The sequence below is a fragment of the Aspergillus foveolatus genome, assembly GCF_047715535.1.
Source record: "Aspergillus foveolatus strain CBS 279.81 unplaced genomic scaffold BDW70scaffold_15, whole genome shotgun sequence".
Taxonomy (NCBI): domain Eukaryota; kingdom Fungi; phylum Ascomycota; class Eurotiomycetes; order Eurotiales; family Aspergillaceae; genus Aspergillus; species Aspergillus foveolatus.
In genome coordinates, this window is record NW_027396079.1 from 476,002 (window position 1) to 497,558 (window position 21,557).

Sequence of the window (21,557 nt, forward strand, 5' to 3'; positions counted from 1 at the left end):
GCCCCTAGAAAATTTTGATCCAACCTAGCTAATTAATGGCCCGATTCCATGGCTTCCCTTATTGTCTCGGGCTCGCGAATTGGATTGTAAGTGGAAGACGGATGGCACCAATTCAACGTACGGTAGTACTGCGACCAACGTGGAATATTGGAACACCTCCGGCGGTTGCTCAAACTTCCTCTTCTTAATTGCCTCTAAGATGCAGGTCTCACTGACACTCCCACCAGAGGCTTATATAGCCTGGTTGTTCATGATTCCAGACGTATTCGGTTCCAGCCTTTGTTCGATGTCTATCCAGTGCTTTCAACGTATACCTGAACGAGGGTATCTGTCTGTCTGTGCGATTTATAAACACCATCTCTGTGACATAGTCAGTCGTCTCTGTCTCTTGATGCCGACTTGCCGTTGGAACGGGACCGTGTTTCCTATCTCGTCGCCGATTCTCGCACTCGTAGTAGATATAAAGCAGAGCGAGGAAGAGGATAGCGAGGGCAAAGCCAACAAGGACGCCTCGTAGCCCAGTCTATGCAGTCTGTCAACCAGGTATGAGAAGCCACCGGCGATGTGCCACTTACGGGATATTTGGGAGCCTCCTCGTCAAGAAACAGTTGAGGACCGATGATGTTCCCCGTGCAATATGCAAGAAAAAGCACCGCAGAGACAGTCGCCTTTTTCGTCAAGCCGCCAACATTCGATGTAATTAAGCTCAAAGAGATGGGAATACTGGTTGCGAAGGGACCGAGGAGGAAGATGCCTGCCCATCTTTCCCAGCGATTGGAGTCCGGGAGCGTATTCCTGGGGATATACCGACAAGCGAAAAAAGGGTCACCACAATCATGAGAATTATCCGGTTCTTTTTGGCGTAGGTCGCTACCCAGCAGATGACGGCCAGTGCAGGATCTGAATACCACCGCCGGGTGCCGAGAGCAGCAGCGAATTCAGCTCGCTGAAGCCAACGCCGTTGATGATTATACTGCTGAACTGTTTCCCATCAGCGCTCTAGATCACGCCTCGATACACTGCACTGCATTCATACCGAACTAAACCCCCGTTGGGGATATTTTGCGTGAGGCTATACCCGACCAGCAACCAAGCCTGCGGATCCGTCAAAGCATCAACCATCTGATCTGCTCTGAACACGCCTTCATCCATCAGGCCTGTCCTGTTCTCGACGGTTCGATGTACGGCCATCTTCTTTTCATGCGCTTTCCGGAACCACGCTTTTGATGGCGAGTTGGGCAGGACAAAGACCAGCAAGATCCCGTATGCTGTCGTCACGCATCCTAAGATGATGAATAGCAACTTCCAAGACGCGATGTTCGAGTCGATTTTCCCGATCCCATACGCAATCAAACCGGCGATAATATTTGCGACGGCGTTCCCGAGGAACCAGAGCGCCATTCTTGAGGGCTGCTCAGAGGTTTTATAGAACATCCCCGTGATGAGCGAAAAGCCAGGCGCAACAGCCGCCTCGGTGACGTCAAGGAAGAATTGGGCTGTAAGGAGACCGCCAAAGTTCGTGCATGCGGCATGGGTTGCCAACACAACAATCCAGAGCGCAACCGACGCGCCTAGGTATTTGCCCAGCGGGAACCGGATGGAGATATAGCTGGAAGGCCAGCTCCAGAAGAGATATCCGAAGTAGAAGACCGAAGAGCACTAGATGTACTCGCTGCCGTGAAGATTCTGAAGGATTTAATGTTTGCTTTGAATAGGATGTGGTGGAAAAGGCAGGTAGGTGGGTGGATAGGCTTACGAGGTCTGTTCGTAGGTTGAGCTGAGTGGCATAGCCCGGAGTTATTGAGCGCAATGCATACGAGGTTCGCCATACTGAAAGTCGATCTTCCGTAGGATCCTCTTCTCTTCCTCAGGGGTGGCCTCAGCTCGGACGGCTTCGACGACTTCAGCAGCCATTGGAGTGCTAGGTGAGTCAACGGCAGCGATAGCGACACTCTTTTCCATGGCTTTCTCACTCTCTCTTATTCTTTTTTTCTCTTTATTTGCCTTTTCTGACGGCTTTCAAACTTGCGGCGGGTGACTACACAGAATGATGAGATAGGGGATCTTATCGAGTTATATTCTTAGGATTCAAAATGTCGCAAGCACTGGTAGAATCAGTATCTACGGTCGCCATTATAGCCTTGTATTGGAGATGTTCGGCCTCTCAAATGGCGGGCTTTACTCCACTATAATACATGCCATTTGGAGTACATGTCGTAGCAATATCAACTCAGAATTACAACATCACACCTGCGGAGGCTCGTCCCGGGAGAGCCTGGTAAATTCCACAGCCAACAGATGTTTTTTGACTAGTTCAATTCTGCAAACGCGAAACTATGTGTCTCTTTATTTTGGGGTCATATAAAGAGCGTATCATATAGAGGGCGTCGGATTATGCGTTCTGCCTGGCCTAATATGCCCTTTGTAACCGTTAATCTTGTTTTTCCAGTTTTAGGTGGGAATTGTTAGATTAGGACCAGGTCTTCTAATACCTTGTGCTTCTGATGGATGATTAGGGCTTTCCGGCCTCGCCGGCTTACCCGCAGCCATCACCCGCTGTACATTGTCTCATGACAGGGGTAGGATATAGCTGGGTCCGTACCTATCTTGCCAGAAAGCAAAAGATTCCAGTTGCAACCGCTTGAATCGGTTGGGTTTAGTCCTGTCCGTGATACTCTTCTGAAACCAGAAGCAGACTAGAGGGTCCGGAATTATATGAACCATTGTGAGATATTTGACAGGGCACTGCTGGGTATGGGGAGCAAGAGAGAGAAAGCGTTGCAACTGTAGTAGCCGTCGAGCTATAGCAGATACCCTGACGAGAGATTCCACACGTAATCCTATCAAAGATATATCTTTCTCCGCAAAGCGATGCTACATGTAACATCACTTTCGTTTCGGAAGTTCATAAACTTTGCCAATGCAACCATATATTAAGTCTAATATCAGATTACTTCTCCACATATCCTATCCCTGATTGACGCAGCGCCTCCCCGAACCGGGTGCGTGAACGCTTCCTTCGTCGGCTGGGCGTAGACTTTATATGCCGGTCACCCCAAGTAGTGCTCGAGGACTTGTATATAATATCGGGTCATACAGAAGCGCAAGTTACACGGATTTAAGCGGAAGGAGTGCTGCTGATGCAGAGCAACTCTCATGGATCTTGCCGACTTTATGTGTTCGATAGATTCAACTAGTTTAACTTGTCGAAAAGACTAAGTAACAGCCGGCATGATTGCTGCGCTTATTGATACTAATAATAAAGATGCATCCTCTCTCCTCCAAGTTGTAATTGATTTCCCTTCATCTATCTTTGAATATTTGGCAGGGTTGTGCAGTGCTGGTGTTGGTCTACAGTTTCAGGGTCACCTGAACACATTCATCACTCAAGCAACCCGTCCTCTAGAGGGAGAAGCTTTTGAAGAGCAGTATACCTGACCTATATCTTCATACCTCTGCTGTTATGTCTCCATCCTACAATAAAGAAGAATATGCAGCTGACTGTTCGTTAACATAACCTAATCCTCGGCGATGCAATTCTTAGGGCTCATCCATGATATTAGTGCCTAACTTTTTGCCTACGACTCTGTATACTATTTACGATGTTGTTGTCTAGCGCTTACAGTAGCAAAGCTTAGGTTTCACCTTTGCTAAGTCTCATTTTTAGACTCCCTGGCGGTGGGATATTAGTACTAGGTTCAGCCGGAAATGGAGAAAATTCAGTGCTCTAGACCTCACTTTAGATCGATAGCAATACTCGATTCTCACATAGGCACAATCAATGTGTCATATACTGATCGTTTATTATCCTGGAGAGTTTGCTAATTATAGCCTATCCTAGAATTTTGATCCATCTGTACTCCTATCTAGTCATATACTTTACTATCACTCGTCTACGCTATCTATAAATCCACCTTAAGTGATCTCTCGCCAGCTTCTTCCTTGTTTACATATCTTCATACTTCATCTGAAAATTGTATCTGTCTTCTGCGCTCCCCCATCTCTAGTTCACTCTGTCTAAACTTCACTCCCCTCATTTACTGATTCAATGTCGTTCTCTGACTGTAGCCCCACCTGAGAACCTGGTCTCCTTCATCTCCCTTTAGTCCTAAGCCAGGTACCATCTCTTAATCCGCTCCGACTGAGAAACAAGGCATAGTATCACAACCCTAACAAATCTTTCTCGACTGTACATCGCTTCCGACCCCTTTCCCATGACTACCAAACCATATAGTATCCTCTCACCAAAACCCAGACCAGCCTCTTCAAACACCATCTGCCAACTATCTATCTCCGTCATCCCTTTAAGGCCTACCACCTGACCCAATGACGAAGGATAACCACCAGTAAAGTTAAACCAACTCCTTCAGCCCTAGCCGGCGCCTTCAGCCTTCCTAACCGAACCAAGCCTCCAGCTCCTATCCCTTTACGATACTGCCACAGAGCCAATGCTAGATGTCTGGGAAATAGAACGCGACAACTGCAACCCGTTCGCACCGGCAGACTCCGTTTGAACATCTATTTGTTATGGTTATATTAAGCACTGTGCTTAGGAAGCCGCGATCGTGATTCAGCACAGGCTGCAGAGCTCATCCCGGGCACCGTGCTCGGAATGAGCGTGCGCCGTTATCCAGCACCATCGCGTACAGTGGTGTACTGGATAGATCGACTTCTGCTTTCCGACTGCCTGCAGAGCTAATGTTAGGTTTGGCTTTGTATAGACATCCCACAACGACCTCCCCATGTACATAATTCTCTTTTCCCTGCTTAGGAATCGAAATATGAGCGCAGAATGGTTTAATTGTTCTGATTGGCTTGTCGTCTCAGTTTATATTCCGAGTATATCTATCATCCGTTTATCGATCTTCTATTTATTCATCAGGCAATACTATTGTTTTTCATCTCATTTTATTAATTTCTTTTATCTATCTGTACTCGCTTTCTATCTACCCGAGTATGCTCTTAAGGACGTCTGATAATATCCTGACTGCGGCTCAGGGCTCAGTCGGGTCTGGTCAGGTGACAGAGATGGGCTCGTGAGGATTCACAGTGGCAAGCCTGGCAAGTTACTATCAGCGTCAAGCAAGCTATAGCCGTACATTGGAGATGTTGACCACGCTTAACGTGGACCAGGAGTTCTGCGGTTCTGCTTCCTTTGGTGCAGCTTTTACTCGCTTCGTACTGGGCTGGTCTTGAGACTGGCCCAATCCATTCTGCCCCACGTATGGCGAGAGACCCAGACTTAGAGCTAGCGAAATCCATCATTTTGCATCTTTGTGTCTATGATTTATCCCTTCGGCGAACTATAACGTACGATAGACCCTCGCTGATGTAACCCAATTTCGGGCCAATGCCGAGTTCCGGCAGGCACAGCTTCCCACGTGATCTGACTGCCCCTTTCTTAGGGCCCAAAGCAATGTTGGGCATGCCCAACATTGCCCAGACTCAGCGACTCAGCCTTGCACGCCGTTAGCGCCGCTAGCGCACCATCGCTTAGTTAGTCGCCCGGCCAGTCGCCCCTAGAAGTCGGGGAGTTTCCGACTTCGCTTTCTGACCGATGTTCGAATCGATACCGATCGACTCATGGTCTCGCTCATTCGTCTCCATCAGCACTATCATCAGATATCTGTCAGCACCTTAACTTCTGTCCTCCTCTTCATGATCAAACGTCAAAACACACTCTCTTTCATCTGTCCGTCACCAGCAGTCTATCCTACTATTCTCTGTTAATAAAACTCTCAGTCCGAATCGGTGCTTAGATGCGACTTGGCGTCTGCTGACTTGAAAATGCCCGGCGCCTTAGCCTGGATCTAGAGGCTGCTGGAGGCTGCAGCAGCCTCCAGCAGCCTCTTATTCGCCAGGAGCTAGCTGGATTGGGGGCCAGCGCTAGACTCCTAAGAGCAGCGCCAAGCCCCAAGGCGCTCCCATGCAGTCACACTGTCTCAATCCACCGGCCGAACTGGTCCCTGCGGCTCAACCCGGCGAGTGAGACTTCACCATAGGCTCTTACAGACCCATGCTAGGACCACATGCTAAGCCCAGTTCGGGGCTGTGCGCCGGGCCAGGCTACTTTGGGCCTTAGCGATGTTGCAGGAACAGACCCTGGACGGAGCCCCAGGGCGAAGCGCAGGGCAAAGAACCCAGAGGTTCGGGGGGTTTTAAAAGGGTGTAATTCCCCCCCGGCCATTCCGTTTCCAGATCGGAACTCTCCAGATTCGAGCGGCGCCAAGTGAGAAGAAGAGAGAAAGACCAGAAAGGAAAGACCACAAAGAAAGGGAAAGAAAGGAAAATCAACATGGCTCGAGGCTATGGCTCTTCCCGTTACGGCGGGCTCCCGTCCTGCAGCGAATACGCCTTTGAGATGGACGCTCCTCGCATCGACATCGCTTTTGCGGCACTGTACTTTATTGTGACGTTGGTGCTCTTGATTTTCGCCTCGGTGCGCATCCGCCGGAGCAAGAAACAAGGTCAGCATGTCGCCGGCGCTGTCTTCCTCAATCTGTCAATCATCTTTGCCTGGTTGTAAGTGTCTCAGTGGTCTGGGAGACCGGGCCGCCACCCCGCGGGCCTATCAAGGAACCTTCTAACAAGATTAACAGCGCCTATATCGTCACTATCATTTACACCATCCTCACCGAATGCGACGTCTACAACTCCCGCCACATGTATCAAGCGTCCGTGCTTGACCTCTGGCTCCGCGGCGTCTCTGAGTACCTGCTCCTCGCGGCCATCCTGATCTCCATCTCGCGCAAGCTGCAGACGGATTTCGGGCTAGTGCAGCCGGCTATTCTCACCGCGCAGAAAGTCTGGGCCGTCCTGGTCGGTCTCGTCCTCATCGCAGTTCTCAGTATCAACACCGCCTGGTACCACTACTACTACAAAGATACGTACTTTTCTGGCTCATATATGGACCTGGCAGAGCCCCAGCGCGCGGTCCGTTTAACGTACCACTGTATCGCTGCAGCGGGGATGTTGCTTGCGTCGGCGACGCTAGGGAAAACGCTCTCCCAGGCACCGGGCGGCTTGCGCTCAAGGGTAAGTGTCCCGTCACCGCTGGCTGCCGGCGCAGGAATCTAACGAAGAGCAGGGCATCACCGTTAGCATCATCCTCCTTGTCATCGGCGCTCTCGGCTTCACCCTCACGAATTTGGGCAACTACGTTCAAAACGCATTTACATACTCCGGCCGGTCTTTGTTGTACGGGTCTTCCGAGTACAAAGAGTACCTGGCCAAGTACGAGGCAGCCAGCTTCCTGTGGTCGTTCTTTTACTGCATGGCCTTTTATGCTGCCGTCAGGGTGGCCAGTCAGCGTGTCAACGCGGCTGATATGACGTCTGCGTATGCGCCTCCGCCCCCGCCCTCGCAGCCTCCGATGACATTCATGACGGGGAACGAAGGTTATCGTAACTCGGGGCCGGCTTATTATCATAACCTGGGGCAGGAGCAGGGCTACGGGAGGAATCCGGAGTATGTGCGGTAGTGGGCGTCCACAGTTATGATGGATGGTGCAACGGGATAATTTCGCGTCAGGAATGGCAGCATTATGTTTCCCTTGTATATATCTTCTCTCTCATTTCTGCTTCTTTCTTTACTGTCATTTTTTTCTCTTGTTCTTTTCTTTTTGTTATTTTCGGTATACCCAGTTGGCTGAACGAGTCTAACGCTAGCAGTACGTATATATGTCTAATCATAATCCAGTCGGCATCAACACAAGCATGACCTTTCCAAGCCTGTTTCTCCTAGTCAGAAACGAAGCTCTGCTCCCATCTCACAGTCTCAACCCTTCGTCCCCCCAAAACAGATCCATATTCCCCAGCCCCGACGAAATCATCGACGTGAACTGCCCCCAGCCAGGACAATCGGACGGCGAGAGGCCCAGGCTTAATCCTCGTATGTCGTTGCCGTTCGTGTCCGGGGCAAACCCAACGGCGCTACCTTCGAGTGAACCGCTATAACTCGTTGCGGTCGTATGCGGACTGGTCTGGGCATCGCACGGGATCCCCGCCTGGGCTTGACTAAGAGCTGTAGAGTAAAAGGTCGTCTCTGATGACGTGGGAAAGCGTGTGTGGGCATCGCTATGACTGTCCCTGATACTCTCCCTGTTCGCTGGTGCGAAAGATCCATCACCAGCTGTGTGTCTGGGCTGGCCGGCCTGCCGCATCGCCTCCACACGTAATTCCTCAAGGACAAGACAATATCGCTCGGAGAGCGAGCCCTTTTCGGCAATGTCCGAAAGATGGGATTGGCATCTTGTTGCGGCTGACAGGTACGTACTATACATGTGGAACGGAATGGCAGGACTCTGAATGACGTGGATGTAGAGCACTATCGTGGCGTTGAAAGCAAAGTAGGACGTTATCTGGCGGTATAGGCGTTAGCATAGGCGAAGGAAGAAGTGAAGTGAGTAGCATAGTAAAGCCGGAAGGTTGGGTGGGGATGTAGTAGGCATACCCAGAGCGCCCTTAACAGCTGCCGATTCTGGGTGATCTCGTCTATGATATCAACGATTCTCATAGCAGCAATTAGGCACTGCTTGATACTTTCTTGTGCCTGGGCCGCTACCGCGATGCAGGTGCTAGATCCCACCCTGACTTGGGCTGGTGAACCGTCCCCGCCAGCGCCTCCCTTGCTCGAACGAGACCGACCATCTTGGACGCGTGTAAGAATCCCTAGCATAGAGGGCCGATGCGTGAGGATGATCGAATGCCAGTACGTGAGGTTAAGCACGTTCCGCTGTCGCTGAAAGATTGGCATGAGTAGCGATGCACTCAGCACATCTGCATCGAGAAACCATGCCAGCTCGGACCGCCAGGCGCTTAGCTCCTTGCTGATCGATTGTACAGAGGACAGACGCTTACTGTCTGAGACCGGTCTGATGGAGTACAGCTCCCGCAGGATGCGGCTGATAATGCGGGCGATCTTCATATGTGCTAGGGGCGCTAGCATTGTCGATAATGCTGTGCACGTATTTTTGCGCTGAGACTGTTCCTGTGGCTGGGAGAGATGGAGCTGGTGGTCTTCAAGACATGCCGGGAACTCGGTATCGATGTCCTCGTCGTGGAACGAGCGCGGTCTTCCCAATGCAGCACTGAGGTATGCATCCAGGGTGTACGCGCACCAGAATGTGCGGCGGCGGCACTCGGCCTCGATGACACTCATCCCGCCCCCATTCGTAGAGGGATCGGCCTTCCTCTCTCGATTCAACCCGATAGCGAGCGCGAGATGTGAGACTGTCCCGAACAGACTCCAGCAGTGGTTTATGCGTGACTGGGAGAGTAGGTAGTAGCACTGCGTCAGCCGGGCTTGCACGCTTGTGAGTCTGATCGAGCCCTTTTCCTGGCTTAGCTGGTGCTCGGCGGCTAGGTAGTAGCGGGCACTGCTCAATCGTTCAATCATCATTCATCAGTACTGGCGCTACTGAATGGGTTGGGGCCTACATGGATGGATACCTCAAGTCCGCCGGTCCGGGCCTTTCATCATCAGGCATATAGACCCTCGCCAAAGCAAAGACCATGAACAAGAGCGCAATCTTTGCATTTGCCCCATTCCTATGTCTGTCATTCATAACCCCCAGGGTATCGTAGAACTCTCCAAACCATTCTTGCACTGTAGGCCGATGCAGAAACCGGTACGTCGGCATTACGAAATCAAAGTACCTGTCTATCAGTCTCTGCGCCTCGTCTCTGGGCAGCATCATGCAGAAGGACGGGTCAAAGTCGGGGAGGCTCAGTGGGGCGTCACCAAAGGTGAATATGCTCCCGCTCGGCTCGGTGAAGCTGATAGCGTCGTGGAGACGTTTTTGCACACGGAGGAGGAAGGAGACGCCGCTCGCGGGCCCGATGTAATGGCCTTGCCGGTCAGTTGAAGGGGGCTCGGGTGAATTGCGTGACGAGGTCGAGCCGGAGCATTGCACCTGCATTTGGCCGTGGTCTGACTCCTGGACTTGAAGCTGGTGCACAGCCGTCTCCGGCTGGGATGTTGCTGTGCTCGGCAGGAGAGTCGGATAATATCCCCTCTGGGAGACGGGGGTTCCGTTCTCATGGTATGCGGACGGGATAAGGAACTTCCTACCCCGTGTGTAGGCAGAGTCAAAGGTGCAGCGGGCCTTTGCGCGGATACAGAACTGGCATGGCTGACTGTTGTTACATTTAATTTTCCTCCTGCGATCATCTTGTCAGTAGAGTATTCAACTTGATATGTTGTACTTAGGGTTATGTTGAGAATTTCCATTGCTGTAGTTAGGGCTACGGTGGAGTTTACCTCTTGCATCGATCACATGCTCTGGTAACTCTGACTCGCTCGCTGTTGCTTTTCTGTTTCATTTGCGTTCTGGGCTTGGTATGGGGTTGGGAACTTGGATGGCTCACATAAGCGGTATGAGCACACAGCGGAAGGGACGAGTAGAGAGATTTGGAGACGGAAGTGGGAAGACGGCAATATGTACGGGAAATGTACCGGAAGAGCGCCTTATGGACGGATGCGCAGGGGTTTATCCGTGTGGAAAAGGATCCGAGACGGAGGAGCTGGTGGTGTGGGGAAGCTTTTCCGTGCATCATCTGACGAGTGACCCTAATCGGAGTGCATTGAGTGCAGAACCCGGCTTTCCTGGGCCAAGACTCCTCCAAGAATCTTCTCCAAGGTGAGCGGATGCAGGGTAGTTGGCTTCAGGCTACTCTACCCATGAAGACAGAGGCCGTGCAAGCGTATGACTATAGTATGACTGTAGGGGACCCGGACCAGTTTTCCTCGAGGGAACGTTTCTGGCCACTGCTGAAATGCATGGATCCGTCAACAACTTAATCCGCATCCGCTATCTTGGACGGAACCTGACTGCCTATCTAGGTAGTGTTGGAGACAAGCCTCGTGTGGTATATGAACGACCTTGACTTGATGGACATGGTCATATCCCCAGTATTAAAGGTCCCTCTCCCCTCTATAGAGAAGGATACAGTCCCATAACGCTCTCTGCATTCCAGCTCATATAGAATTAAAATGTCCATTGCAAAACGCCTCTCCGGCAAAACCATCCTCATAACGGGTGCCTCCTCAGGGATAGGCCGTTCGACAGCCCTCGAATTCGCACGCAGCTCGCCCGACAATCTCAAACTGATCCTAACGGCGCGGCGCATTGACAGACTCCAAGAACTGGCAAGTGAAATCACAAGCGAGTGTCCGGGCGTGAAAGTTCACCCGATCCAGCTCGATGTAAGCAGTCCAGAGGAAGTCAACGGGCTGCTCGGAACTCTGCCGAGCGAGTTCAAAGAGGTTGATGTTTTGGTTAACAACGCGTGCGTTGCCCACTCCCCTTCTTGCCCAACAATTACAGATAAGACCGGGACCCAGCAAGGCTAGATGCTGATCGTCGCCCAGTGGGTTGGTCAAGGGCGTCGCCCGCGCCCCTGAAATCGCGGAAGAGGACATAGCCACCATGTTTTCCACGAACGTCCACGGCCTTATAAATATGACCCAAGCAATCCTCCCTTCCATGCTATCGCGGAACAACGGACAGGGAGCAGGAGATATTATCAACATCGGCTCGATCGCCGGCCGCGAGCCCTATGTGGGTGGGAGTATTTACTGCGCGACGAAAGCCGCCGTGCGCAGCTTCACGGAGGCTCTGCGCAAGGAGCTCATTGCGTCCAGGGTGAGGGTTATTGCAGTAGACCCGGGGCAGGTCGAGACAGAGTTTTCGGTCGTGAGGTTTTATGGGGATAAGAGTAAGGCGGATGCGGTCTATGCGTGAGTTCATACATCCCTTAAGGGCAGGGGTCTGGACGAGCTGGGAGTTGTTGGCTAACTTGATGGGGTATAGAGGATGTGAGCCGTTGACGCCGGATGATATTGCAGAGGTGATCGTGTTTACGGCGAGTAGGAGAGAGAATGTTGTTGTGGCTGATACGTTGGTTTATCCTAACCATCAGGCGGGTGCGACTATCATGCATCGGAGGACTTGAGAAGGTTTGTGTTTGATTTATGGGCTTGGCCGGTAGACATCCTATGATAAAATAATTCCTGGTCTTAATCAAATTTCAGTGTAAATGCCGAGCTGCCAATAATATACCTCCGCCGAGTATGCACTGCTTCTTAGATGTCCTGCTATGGCTGTAACGGAGGTTAAGGATGTGGTTGCTGCGATTGTCAGGGCGAATGTGACTGCTAACGACGACAACAGTCGTTATTATGGCATTAGGAAGAAACGGCAGTATCTACGCATGATTTACCGTTGAATAGGCAATGTGCAGGGGTTCGCTGGGAGTGCAGAGGAATAGCCCTATACGGAGTCCTATCTAAACCAAGTGACAACCCCTAGTACCTGTTATTAATTCATAGCGATAATCAACTACTTTATTGAAGGTCTACACTCTTTTTGAACTAGCTTATTTACGTGAACATCTCTCGGGCATCTAACCGATATTCCGAATCATCTGGGGCAGTCCGGAAAAGCGCCTTGGCTATCTATCATGTATCCGTTTCCGCCTGCGCGTTTCCGTCCCCACGGCCCGCTGCTAGCCCTAAGTAGCCTACTCAACTCTCTCCAGCAACACCGTCTCTATACCGTAATCCTGAGCGGGGAAGTGTGCCAATTCTCATGATAACATGGCTTAGCATGACGGAAACCACCGCGGGACAGATTCTCGCATCGAATGCCGACGAACCCCCACTATCTGTTCCCTGACCCAACTGCATCTCCAGGCAACAGCAATCCAGTTCCATATAGGACCGGCCCTCCACTCTTACAGCAACTGATTGTCAAGCTTTATACGCTTTTCAACAGCGGTGCCCCCCATTCCAGCGTCAAAGTTCAAACTGGCCCCTAGCGTTGCGGACCGCATCACAATGACGGTGACGAACGGCCACACCACCAACAGCTCCTCTTCCGTACCCCCCAGTGGCGTTTGGGCGCCTGCAATAACATTCTTTAACCCAGATACCGACGATCTGGATCTCCCCTCCCAATCCGCCTACTACGCCTACCTTTCTACCACCGGGCTCTCCGGACTAGTAATCCTCGGCACAAACGCCGAGACATTCCTCCTCACACGTGAAGAGCGCAAGACTCTTCTGACGACAGCGCGCGAGGCTGTCGGGGAGACATTCCCCATTATGGCAGGGGTCTCGGGCCACAGCACGAAACAAGTCCTGGAATTCATAGCGGACGCGAAAGATGCTGGCGCGAACTATGCCCTGTGTTTACCGCCAGGGTATTTTGGGAAGCAGACGACGATGGATGTGGTGAGGGGTTTCTTTGACGAGATCGCGAGGGAAAGTGAACTGCCGATTCTGATCTATAACTTCCCGACTGTCTGCAATGGCGTTGACCTCGATTCTGCTACTATAGCATCTCTGGCTAGGAAATGGCCTGGTAAGATCGTGGGTGTGAAGTTGACATGTGGGTCTGTGGCAAAGATCACTCGCCTTTCTGCTGAATTACCCGCTGGGACCTTCGCGACTTTTGGCGGACAGAGTGATTTTCTAATTGGAGGGTTAGCGGCTGGTGCGGTGGGCACTATTGCCGGGTTCGCGAACGTGTTTCCCAAAACGATTGTGAGAATTTATAATCTGTACATGGAGGGCAAGCTTGGAGAGGCGATGGAGTTGCATAAGAGGGCGGCGTTGGCGGAGCAGCCGTGTAAGGCGGGCATTGCGTCCGTCAAATATGCAGTGGGAATTACCACGGCGAAGAAGGCGGGCATTGAAAGGCCACTAGAGACGTTGAAGCCTAGGAGGCCGTATAGGGAGCTGGATGAGAAGGGAAAGGTCGCGGTTATAGAGATGACCGGGGGGTTGGTAGGGTTCGAGGATAGCTTGTAGTTGATAGCCCTAACTCGATAGATACAAGACGACTGAAGATTATTCGCCTCTTCCGCAGTACTGCACAACATTATCCGAGTATTGGGAATGTCGTGCAACAGGAAGTCCTTAAGCCAGTGTACCTTGTGGGCTGCGTTGTAGAATGTTCGATATGCGTCTCCCATCAACCCATGAATAACAAGAATGTTAGCGACGGCGTTTGGAGGGTCGCGAATTACAGCCAGACCAATTGAGGGTCATAGCAAGTTCCCTGCGTCAGGCACGCCCACGGGATCCGAGATGGGAGCTGGAGACAACTGGGGAGAAAGCGTCAGAATGGTAATCCGGGAAGAACGCGGCACCTGTAAATCGTCCATAGCTCGTTAAGAGAGTTGCAGAAACTCGGACTGGGATGGCTTGTATGGATGCTATGCTTCTTAACGTCTGTCGTTAGCCTTCATAGCATCGGACGGCATCTCATATGAAGTGTTCGAAGATGAGACTGCAACAAACGAGACAAGCAGACATAGAGGTGTGATGAAAGAAGGAAGATGGTGTAGTCTCGGTAGTAAATGAGACAACCTTGGGGCAACACCGGCATCACAAAGTCTACAACCGCTGCACCTCTGTCTACCAGAGTCCATGAAGTCTTTGAAGTTCATTCCGCGGAGAGGGTTACTGTCTATTCTGCTTCACCTGGACTCAAGAGTCTGGACCGGAGTGGGTTCCATAATCTGGTAGCAGATTCGGTCTGTGGCCTGGGTAGACCATGGACAGTTTCCGAGTTTCAACAAGTATGTATGTTAAACAACACTTGACAGTTCCAGGCGGATTAGGCAAGGTAATCCATGGCTCCAGTTCGACGCGAGCGTGTTCAGTGACAGCACTCAAAATCCCAGTCTCACAGGTGGCGCTGTGGACGTCATCGGCGCTCCTATGGCCCCATGAAGTTCCAGTGGGAAACAAGTATAAGGATTATCATCACCTGAGGCCAGTGTTGCAGGTGGCACTGCAGATGGAAAAATTTCAGGATGTTTTCATGGCAAGCTATCAGGACAAGCCGCTGTGAATGGCCCTGTCTTACAGGTGGCGTTATAGACAATAAAGATTCGGATTCCGTACGGCATTTCCTTAAGAAGCATTTGAGGATTTCCGGGTGCATCTTCAAGTCCAGATTTCCAGTCCGCCAGGGGGCACTGGAGACAATGACGTGTCCAAGAGGTTCCCATGGCTATTGGCGCAGGTGTGCAAGCATCAAGCAGCACCTGAAGGTGTCCAGTCTCACAGGTGGCGCTGTGGACGAGCAAGAATCCCATTGGTCGATCAGCTATAGATCCACGAAGCGGGGAAGATGTGCTGATGCAGTAGGTGAGTTCCGGCGCTGGGATATGACGGCTTCATTCGGTATGAAGAGGAAAGCAAGTCGCAGGAAGCATCATAAGGGACATCGTTGCAGTGAAGAAAAGAAAATGTAAATAGACATACCTTTGGCTAACCTGCTGAACGGGAAACAAGAGGCAACAAGGTCACGTTGTCTGAACAGACAGGCGATGGGAGGGTCAGCTATTTAATGCTCTCGAGCAAGCGAGGCTAAGAAGGGCTACAGCTCGAGGAAAAGCGGGCAAACTCCAGCTAGAGCTTACTGGGAGATGCACGGAATACGTGGCCCGATGGTGCCCAACCTCGTACTGAGCAGTCCAGATCTCAGGTGCTGTTGAATTAGGCCCTAAATTGTTGGCTGGCAGCTTGTGTTCAAACGACTTACTGACTTCTCACTGCTGCATGGCTGCAGCAGCCTGAAACCCGGGCATTCCCAACACTGGGTGTAGAGACGACACTGCGTCCGTCCTGAAGTCCTGAAAGAGAGTTTGGATAGCGCTTTAGGAGCTTCCTGCACCCATGCAATCTACGATTGGCTCGGGCGACAAGCGAGAGAGGGAGCTATCCACGCAATGACCCAGCCAGCATGTTTGACCGTGCCCCCCTGGCCTCATTCTCAATCTGCAGCATGGCTGCCTAGCCAGACCGAGAGATTGAGATTAGCCCATAAAGCCGAGTATATCGTTCCAGCAGCCCGTCAGTGCGTGTCACCCAGCCAAAGAGCACCTGGGACCCGAAGCCATGACAGACGAATTCGCTGCTGGAGCTTCACTCAGCTAGGTAGGAGTTTGAGAAGGCACATCTTCATTGATCGCCAGGCACTTAGTTTCAATATCCTTGTTTTGGTCATGCTAATCAACTAGACCAGTTGTGATTGCTTTAGTTAGAGAACCTCTAGCTGGGTGTGGTTAAGAGGGCAGAGCTATGATTAGGTAACGCATCACAAGGTATTGTGGCCACAGTCATATGAGGATACTGGATCATACATAACTTAGCAGCTTTTCAGTCGAGCTAGCCAGCTCCAATAGCCGGGACTCGATGTAGTGGAGATTTTCGTACGTGCATATTTAGACTATGAATTGGAGAACCTCACACCCGGTCATCTCTGTCAGTGGCGAAGAGACTAAAAGCACCTAGAGGCGAATTGGAGAAACTCGGCTACGCTCCCCTCTACCACTGTCGCTCTCTCGCTCTGCGCTCGTCACGCTCTTTCATCTACTTATTGGACGAACAAGCACCAGCCGAGTCCAGGTAATTTAACCCTGTTCCCATACAAGCAACTTCATGAGGCTTGGCTTGCATCAACAATGGCGCCTCCCCAACCAACCCTTATCACCCTCACCCCCACCGAGCTGTCCTCTACCAAGGTCTCCTCCCACAACCTGCAATCCGCCATCGAAGCCCTCCACCGCGATGGCCTCGTCGTTATCACCAATGCCGTCTCCATAGCGCATCTAGACAAGCTGAACAGTCGCATGGTCCCCGAGGCCAAAACCCTCCACGCCCGGCCCTCAACCCACCGGAACTTTGGCCCCGAGACAGGCAATATCCAGCAAGAACCGGTGCTGGAGAAAGAATATATCTACCAGGACATCGTGGCGAATCCGTTCGCTGTGCAGGTCGTCGAATGTATGCTTGGGCCGAGACCCGCGCTACGCTTTTACAGTGCGAACACAGCATTTCAAGCCAAAGACCGGCAGCCAGTCCATATAGATGTGGATTTCAACTTTCCAATGATTCCGTGGGGTTACGCTATCAACATCAACCTTGTCGAAACGACGCCTGAGAATGGGGCGACTGAGGTCTGGTTGGGCAGTCATACTGGTACGAGCAGGGATGTGCTTGATCCCAAACATGGGCACGAGCAGATTAGAGAGAAGCTACTCGAGGAACGCCGGAAGATGGGTAGAGGTGGGATCCAGCCAGAAAGGTTGCCAAAGGGGAGCCTGGTCATCAGAGATATGAGGCTTTGGCATGCAGGTATGCCGAATCGGACGCAGGAACCGAGGATCATGCTGGTGACTATTCTGTTTTCCCGTTGGTACCGGAGTGACCAGAAAATCATCTTACCGGAGAGTGTAAAGGGGGAGATTGACAGATGGGAGGGCGTCGATGCGTGTGTCCAGTGGGTCGAGGAAGGGTATGACTATTTGCAGGGAAGCCATGATCATGACTTTACGTTAAAGCCGTAGGCATTTTTTTCAGACTCTTTCGTGTCTATTGCCGAGTCGAGTGGAAATTATAACTGCAGTCTTCATTCTCATCATCCACTTGGACCTAGTACAGATACCTGAACGGATTCGACTGGAAATAAGGGGATCAGCTGTGATGTTAATGAAACTGCCCACTCCCAGACGTTTTGCGCATATCAGCTATACTGTTCTAGTCAATCTTGTGTCTGCAAGCAGAGAAACAGGGAGACAGTGTCAGTCTCATGGTGAATAAACATGTGGCCATCTCTGATCGAGCATGACTAGAACTTATCTAGATGGAGGTTTGACCAGAGAGCTCGGGAGCTTTATTGTTCAGTTTATGTCCTCCTCTGTCCTGAGTATATTTCATTCTGTCTATCTCACCTGCAGGACAGTAGGCAGTACAGCTCAGAAAACGCTGGGCTATGGCTATGGTCAACCCTAAGAACATATGAAGACCAGTCATACAGCATCCATCTGATTCCCAAGAACTGCAGGACCTATAACTTAATGATGGTCATCCATAGCTTGCCATATCAGATTCACCCTCTCCATGGAAGTTCGCAGCCTACAAAACATGCTTGAAAAAAGGCGACCGATCGCCCATATCAAACAGCTCCTCCTCGGTATACCTCGTCCTCGCCTCGTCCGCCTCTCTCTCCTTCCTCCTATTGGCAATCATATAACTCCACTCCAGCAACACCGCCATGATAATCCCCGTCACTCCAAGGGCAAGACTGATCCCAAAGCCGGTGTAATACTTTGGCTTCTCGCGCTCCAGATACATGAAACTCCCAAGGATCCCACCGACATTGCCGACGCAGTTCATGAGCGCAATGCCGATTGCTCGCCTAGCCGCAGGGGCAATATTGTTCGCGTTCCAGGAGGCCGCCGCCGCTTGGATGGGGTAAATTCCAATGACGGCCAGAACGACGGAGAAATAAGCGACGCCTTTGTTCGAGGCCAGCTCGCCTTTCAGCGAGATAATGACCGAGTATGCGATTATAATGATTGCCATTGGGATTATGACGAAGGGCATCCGCCAGTAGAAGTGGTCGGAAAGTCGGGCGAAGATTATGGCGGAGATGGCGGCCGCCACGTACGGGGGTGCGCTGGTCAGCTGGGCGTTTGTTCGATTGAATCCCATGCTCTCGGTGATCGTGGGAAGGGTAAATTTAATCCCTGGACAGTCTCAGTGGGGACTTAAAAAGGCTGGAGAAAGGGTGTGGAAGGCAGCGTGGTCAGGACAGGACATACCGTAGGAAAGCGCCGACTGCGCGAACAAGAACCAGGCCTGCATATAAACCCGCCAGTTCGTGAGGACCATCATCAGATCCCTCCATTTGAAGGCACTCTCATGCTCCACGCGGCCACCCTGTTTGATGAACATAGAGAGCTCCAGATACTGGATCTCGTCGGGTTCCAGCCAGCGCTTCGACAAAGCGGGCGTATCAATAAGGAAGAAGAAGCAAGCCAAACCAAGGACGACGGTTGCTAATCCCTCCAAAATGAAGATCCACCTCCATCCCTCATACCCACCGATGCCGTCCATCTTCGCAATGGCGGCAGCCAGTAAGCCTGAGAATGCCCCGCTCAACGCGCTCGCGCAGTAGAAGTACGAGATCCGCAAGGCGAGGTCTTTCGGCATGTACCAGTACGAGCAGAGATAGATGGCGCCGGGAAAGAATCCCGCCTCAAAAATACCTAAGAGGACGCGCACGGCCATCAGGCTGCTGTAGTTGTTGACGAGCCCAGTGCAGGTCATGATCACGCCCCAGCCGACAACGAGGATCCCAAGGTAGGTGGAGGGGCGCTTGAATTTCTTGAGGAGAACGTTGGACGGCACTTCGAGAAGGACGTAGGGGATAAAGAAGATTGAGAGAACGGTGTTATACTGTACTCCGGACATGTTGAGGTCGGTGACCATGCCTTCGATTTTGGCGTTGCCGATATTGGCGCGGTCGATGTGTGCGCAGAGGTACAAAAGGGCGAGCATAGGGACGAGGCGAATATCGACCTTTTGTATATCAGCTTGGCAACACCCCGCCATGGTAGAGAGCGGATTGATATACCTTGCGAAAGACCCTGTTCCTCTTCTCCTCGGGATAGTTGGTGTAAAAGTTCGCATCTTCAGGGCTCAGGCCCACGACACGAAAGGTGCCGATTTCTGTGATAGGGCTCTCGATGTGCGAGGGCTTCTCAATGTCTTTTTCGGCCATTGTGCTGTCAGTAGGTAGAGAAGAAGAAAGAGGGAAAAAGAGCAGAGGTTGTCCCAGCTAGTCAGTGGGGAGGCACGCAGATATACCCCCCTCTCCCCCAGCGACTTGACTGAACTTAGATACGCTCGTCCGAGGTCAGACCAGATGGACAATGACAGCTACCCCGGATCTTCATTCACTCTACAGCTTCTTCCCCGCTTCGAGTCCACACCCCGCCTTCCCCAGGCCATGGCATGTTGGCAACGGATAAGCAGCCAACCACGATCTGGCCAGCGGCGGATGTGCGATCCGTGTTCGCAGATCGCTCGGATAAGGGTGCATGTCTGTGCTTTTCCGGCCCGAGTCCGGCTTCTCCGCATCCTTGGCTGGCCTTTCGGCTGGATATGCGGAATATTGTCCGTGGGGGTGCAGTATATACGTGCAGTGCATTTTCCGAACAAGTATTGATACCAAGAGTAGCTTACCTACATTGACGGCTTGTGCTGAACTAAATAGAGTTGGCAAAGAGTCGGCAAATGGCCATCATTAAAGACATAGTCATCACCCCCGTGGCATTCCACGACCCGCCCTTACTCAACAGCGTTGGCGTACACGAGCCCTTTGCGCTACGCAGCATCGTCGAGGTCGTGACAGAGACGGCCTATGGCCTCGGCGAGTCGTATGGGGACTCCGCGCACCTCGACCGTCTCGTCAAGGCAGCAGAGCAGATCAAGTCCTCGTCCCTCTCAATCTATGACACAAACGCCATCTACCTAATATGCGTGGACAGTCTCGCAAACGACACTACCACCGGCGGTGACGGCATGGCGGGGATGGTGACAACCGCGTCAGTTGCCGATAAAGTCTTCTCCCCATTTGAAGTCGCATGCCTCGACCTCCAAGGCAAACTGGCCGGTGTGCCTGTAAGCGATCTTCTGGGCGGGCGTGTCCGTGATAATGTGCAGTACTCCGCATACCTCTTCTACAAGTGGGCAGGGCACCCCGGTCTTCCAGACGACGAATACGGCGAAGCCCTAACGCCCGAGCAGCTCGTTCAACAGGCGAAAAAGATAATCGCCGAGTACGGCTTCAAGGCGATCAAGCTCAAAGGCGGCGTCTTTCCTCCCGAACAAGAAGTCGCCGCTATCAAGGCCTTGCATGCCGCATTCCCAGGTATCCCCCTCCGCCTTGACCCCAACGCGGCCTGGACGATTGAGACCTCCAAGTGGGTTGCAAACGAACTCGCTGGGATTGTCGAATACCTCGAAGATCCAGCGCCCGAGATCGGCGGCATGGCAGCCGTAGCAAAGGAAACGTCTATGCCACTGGCGACCAACATGGCCGTCGTTGCCTTTGACCACCTCCCCCCATCGATACTGCAAAAGGCTGTACAAGTGATCCTGTCTGACCACCATTTCTGGGGTGGGCTGCGCAAGTCGCAGACCCTCGCATCCATCTGTGCGATTTGGGGTATGAGACTGTCCATGCACAGCAACAGCCATCTAGGGATCAGTCTGGCGGCAATGACACACTTGGCCGCGGCGACACCCAACCTGGACTACGCATGCGATACACACTGGCCGTGGAAAAGGAGGGACGAGGACGTCATCGTCGATCCAGGGAGGACGCTGAGGTGGGTGGACGGGGGCGTTGAGGTGCCACGGGCACCGGGATTGGGTATTGAGCTTGATCGAGAGCAATTATGGAGATTACATCGACAGTATCTGGAGTGTGGCATTCGGAAGCGAGATGATACCTCCTATATGAGGCGGTTTGAGCCGGGGTTTGATGCGAGTATACCGAGGTGGTGACCCGAGGGCTATACGCTACAGCTCGGCTGAAACAGGCAAGATAGGACGTATGGTTCGAACTCCGACACAAATATATTTATATTTCATTTTTATTTATTTTCTAGTTTTTTATTGCTATGGTTTTGGCTTTCTTAGATTGTAGAGAATTTACTTTATCATCTCCAAGTTCCAAAAAATCAAGGATC

At 51.8% G+C, this 21,557-nt stretch overlaps 8 protein-coding genes across 8 annotated transcripts; 5 read left to right on the forward strand and 3 right to left on the reverse strand.

The window, feature by feature from the left end:
- Positions 1-208: 208 nt before the first annotated feature.
- BDW70DRAFT_149217 (major facilitator superfamily domain-containing protein) lies at positions 209-1,914 on the reverse strand (the record flags this gene model as incomplete). The annotated part of the gene is made up of 6 exons (XM_073738975.1): positions 209-523; positions 576-795; positions 887-981; positions 1,042-1,659; positions 1,757-1,761; positions 1,818-1,914. The coding sequence occupies 6 exons, from the start codon at positions 1,912-1,914 to the stop codon at positions 209-211; spliced, it is 1,350 nt and encodes a 449-aa protein (XP_073597527.1).
- Positions 1,915-5,888: 3,974 nt separating this feature from the next.
- Positions 5,889-7,658, forward strand: BDW70DRAFT_133621 (uncharacterized protein). Its single transcript, XM_073736358.1, has 3 exons — positions 5,889-6,522; positions 6,600-7,035; positions 7,088-7,658. The coding sequence occupies exons 1-3, from the start codon at positions 6,296-6,298 to the stop codon at positions 7,478-7,480; spliced, it is 1,056 nt and encodes a 351-aa protein (XP_073597528.1). The 5' UTR covers positions 5,889-6,295; the 3' UTR covers positions 7,481-7,658.
- Positions 7,659-7,768: 110 nt separating this feature from the next.
- On the reverse strand, positions 7,769-10,350 carry BDW70DRAFT_166810 (Zn(II)2Cys6 transcription factor; the record flags this gene model as incomplete). Its single annotated transcript, XM_073742087.1, has 4 exons — positions 10,261-10,350; positions 9,450-10,160; positions 8,452-9,376; positions 7,769-8,359 (listed from the first exon to the last, which is right to left on the reverse strand). Exons 1-4 carry the CDS (start codon positions 10,320-10,322, stop codon positions 7,769-7,771), a joined length of 2,289 nt encoding a protein of 762 aa, XP_073597529.1. The 5' UTR covers positions 10,323-10,350.
- A 642-nt stretch (positions 10,351-10,992) lies between these two features.
- On the forward strand, positions 10,993-11,954 carry BDW70DRAFT_158696 (SDR family oxidoreductase; the record flags this gene model as incomplete). Its single annotated transcript, XM_073740563.1, has 3 exons — positions 10,993-11,288; positions 11,371-11,739; positions 11,813-11,954. The coding sequence occupies 3 exons, from the start codon at positions 10,993-10,995 to the stop codon at positions 11,952-11,954; spliced, it is 807 nt and encodes a 268-aa protein (XP_073597530.1).
- Positions 11,955-12,335: 381 nt separating this feature from the next.
- BDW70DRAFT_133626 (dihydrodipicolinate synthase family protein) lies at positions 12,336-14,306 on the forward strand. Its single transcript, XM_073736359.1, has one exon. The coding sequence runs from the start codon at positions 12,838-12,840 to the stop codon at positions 13,810-13,812; it is 975 nt and encodes a 324-aa protein (XP_073597531.1). The 5' UTR covers positions 12,336-12,837; the 3' UTR covers positions 13,813-14,306.
- A 1,887-nt stretch (positions 14,307-16,193) lies between these two features.
- BDW70DRAFT_133627 (phytanoyl-CoA dioxygenase family protein) lies at positions 16,194-17,791 on the forward strand. Its single transcript, XM_073736360.1, has one exon. It carries the CDS (start codon positions 16,479-16,481, stop codon positions 17,361-17,363), a length of 885 nt encoding a protein of 294 aa, XP_073597532.1. The 5' UTR covers positions 16,194-16,478; the 3' UTR covers positions 17,364-17,791.
- Positions 17,792-17,824: 33 nt separating this feature from the next.
- BDW70DRAFT_166812 (major facilitator superfamily domain-containing protein) lies at positions 17,825-19,582 on the reverse strand (the record flags this gene model as incomplete). Its single annotated transcript, XM_073742088.1, has 3 exons — positions 17,825-18,545; positions 18,621-19,380; positions 19,436-19,582. 3 exons carry the CDS (start codon positions 19,580-19,582, stop codon positions 17,932-17,934), a joined length of 1,521 nt encoding a protein of 506 aa, XP_073597533.1. The 3' UTR covers positions 17,825-17,931.
- A 418-nt stretch (positions 19,583-20,000) lies between these two features.
- On the forward strand, positions 20,001-21,436 carry BDW70DRAFT_166816 (glucarate dehydratase family protein). Its single transcript, XM_073742089.1, has one exon. The coding sequence runs from the start codon at positions 20,098-20,100 to the stop codon at positions 21,370-21,372; it is 1,275 nt and encodes a 424-aa protein (XP_073597534.1). The 5' UTR covers positions 20,001-20,097; the 3' UTR covers positions 21,373-21,436.
- The last annotated feature ends 121 nt before the right edge of the window (positions 21,437-21,557 follow it).

Excerpts from the sequence above, each read along its gene's own strand:
- BDW70DRAFT_133627 (XM_073736360.1), top strand. The coding sequence starts at position 16,479 with ATGGCGCCTCCCCAACCAACCCTTATCACCCTCACCCCCACCGAGCTG.
- BDW70DRAFT_166816 (XM_073742089.1), top strand. The coding sequence starts at position 20,098 with ATGGCCATCATTAAAGACATAGTCATCACCCCCGTGGCATTCCACGAC.
- BDW70DRAFT_133626 (XM_073736359.1), top strand. The coding sequence starts at position 12,838 with ATGACGGTGACGAACGGCCACACCACCAACAGCTCCTCTTCCGTACCC.
- BDW70DRAFT_133621 (XM_073736358.1), top strand. The coding sequence starts at position 6,296 with ATGGCTCGAGGCTATGGCTCTTCCCGTTACGGCGGGCTCCCGTCCTGC. Across the intron at positions 6,523-6,599 it reads TCAATCATCTTTGCCTGGTT|CGCCTATATCGTCACTATCA; the intron begins GTAAGTGTCTCA and ends CAAGATTAACAG. Across the intron at positions 7,036-7,087 it reads CGGGCGGCTTGCGCTCAAGG|GGCATCACCGTTAGCATCAT; the intron begins GTAAGTGTCCCG and ends AACGAAGAGCAG.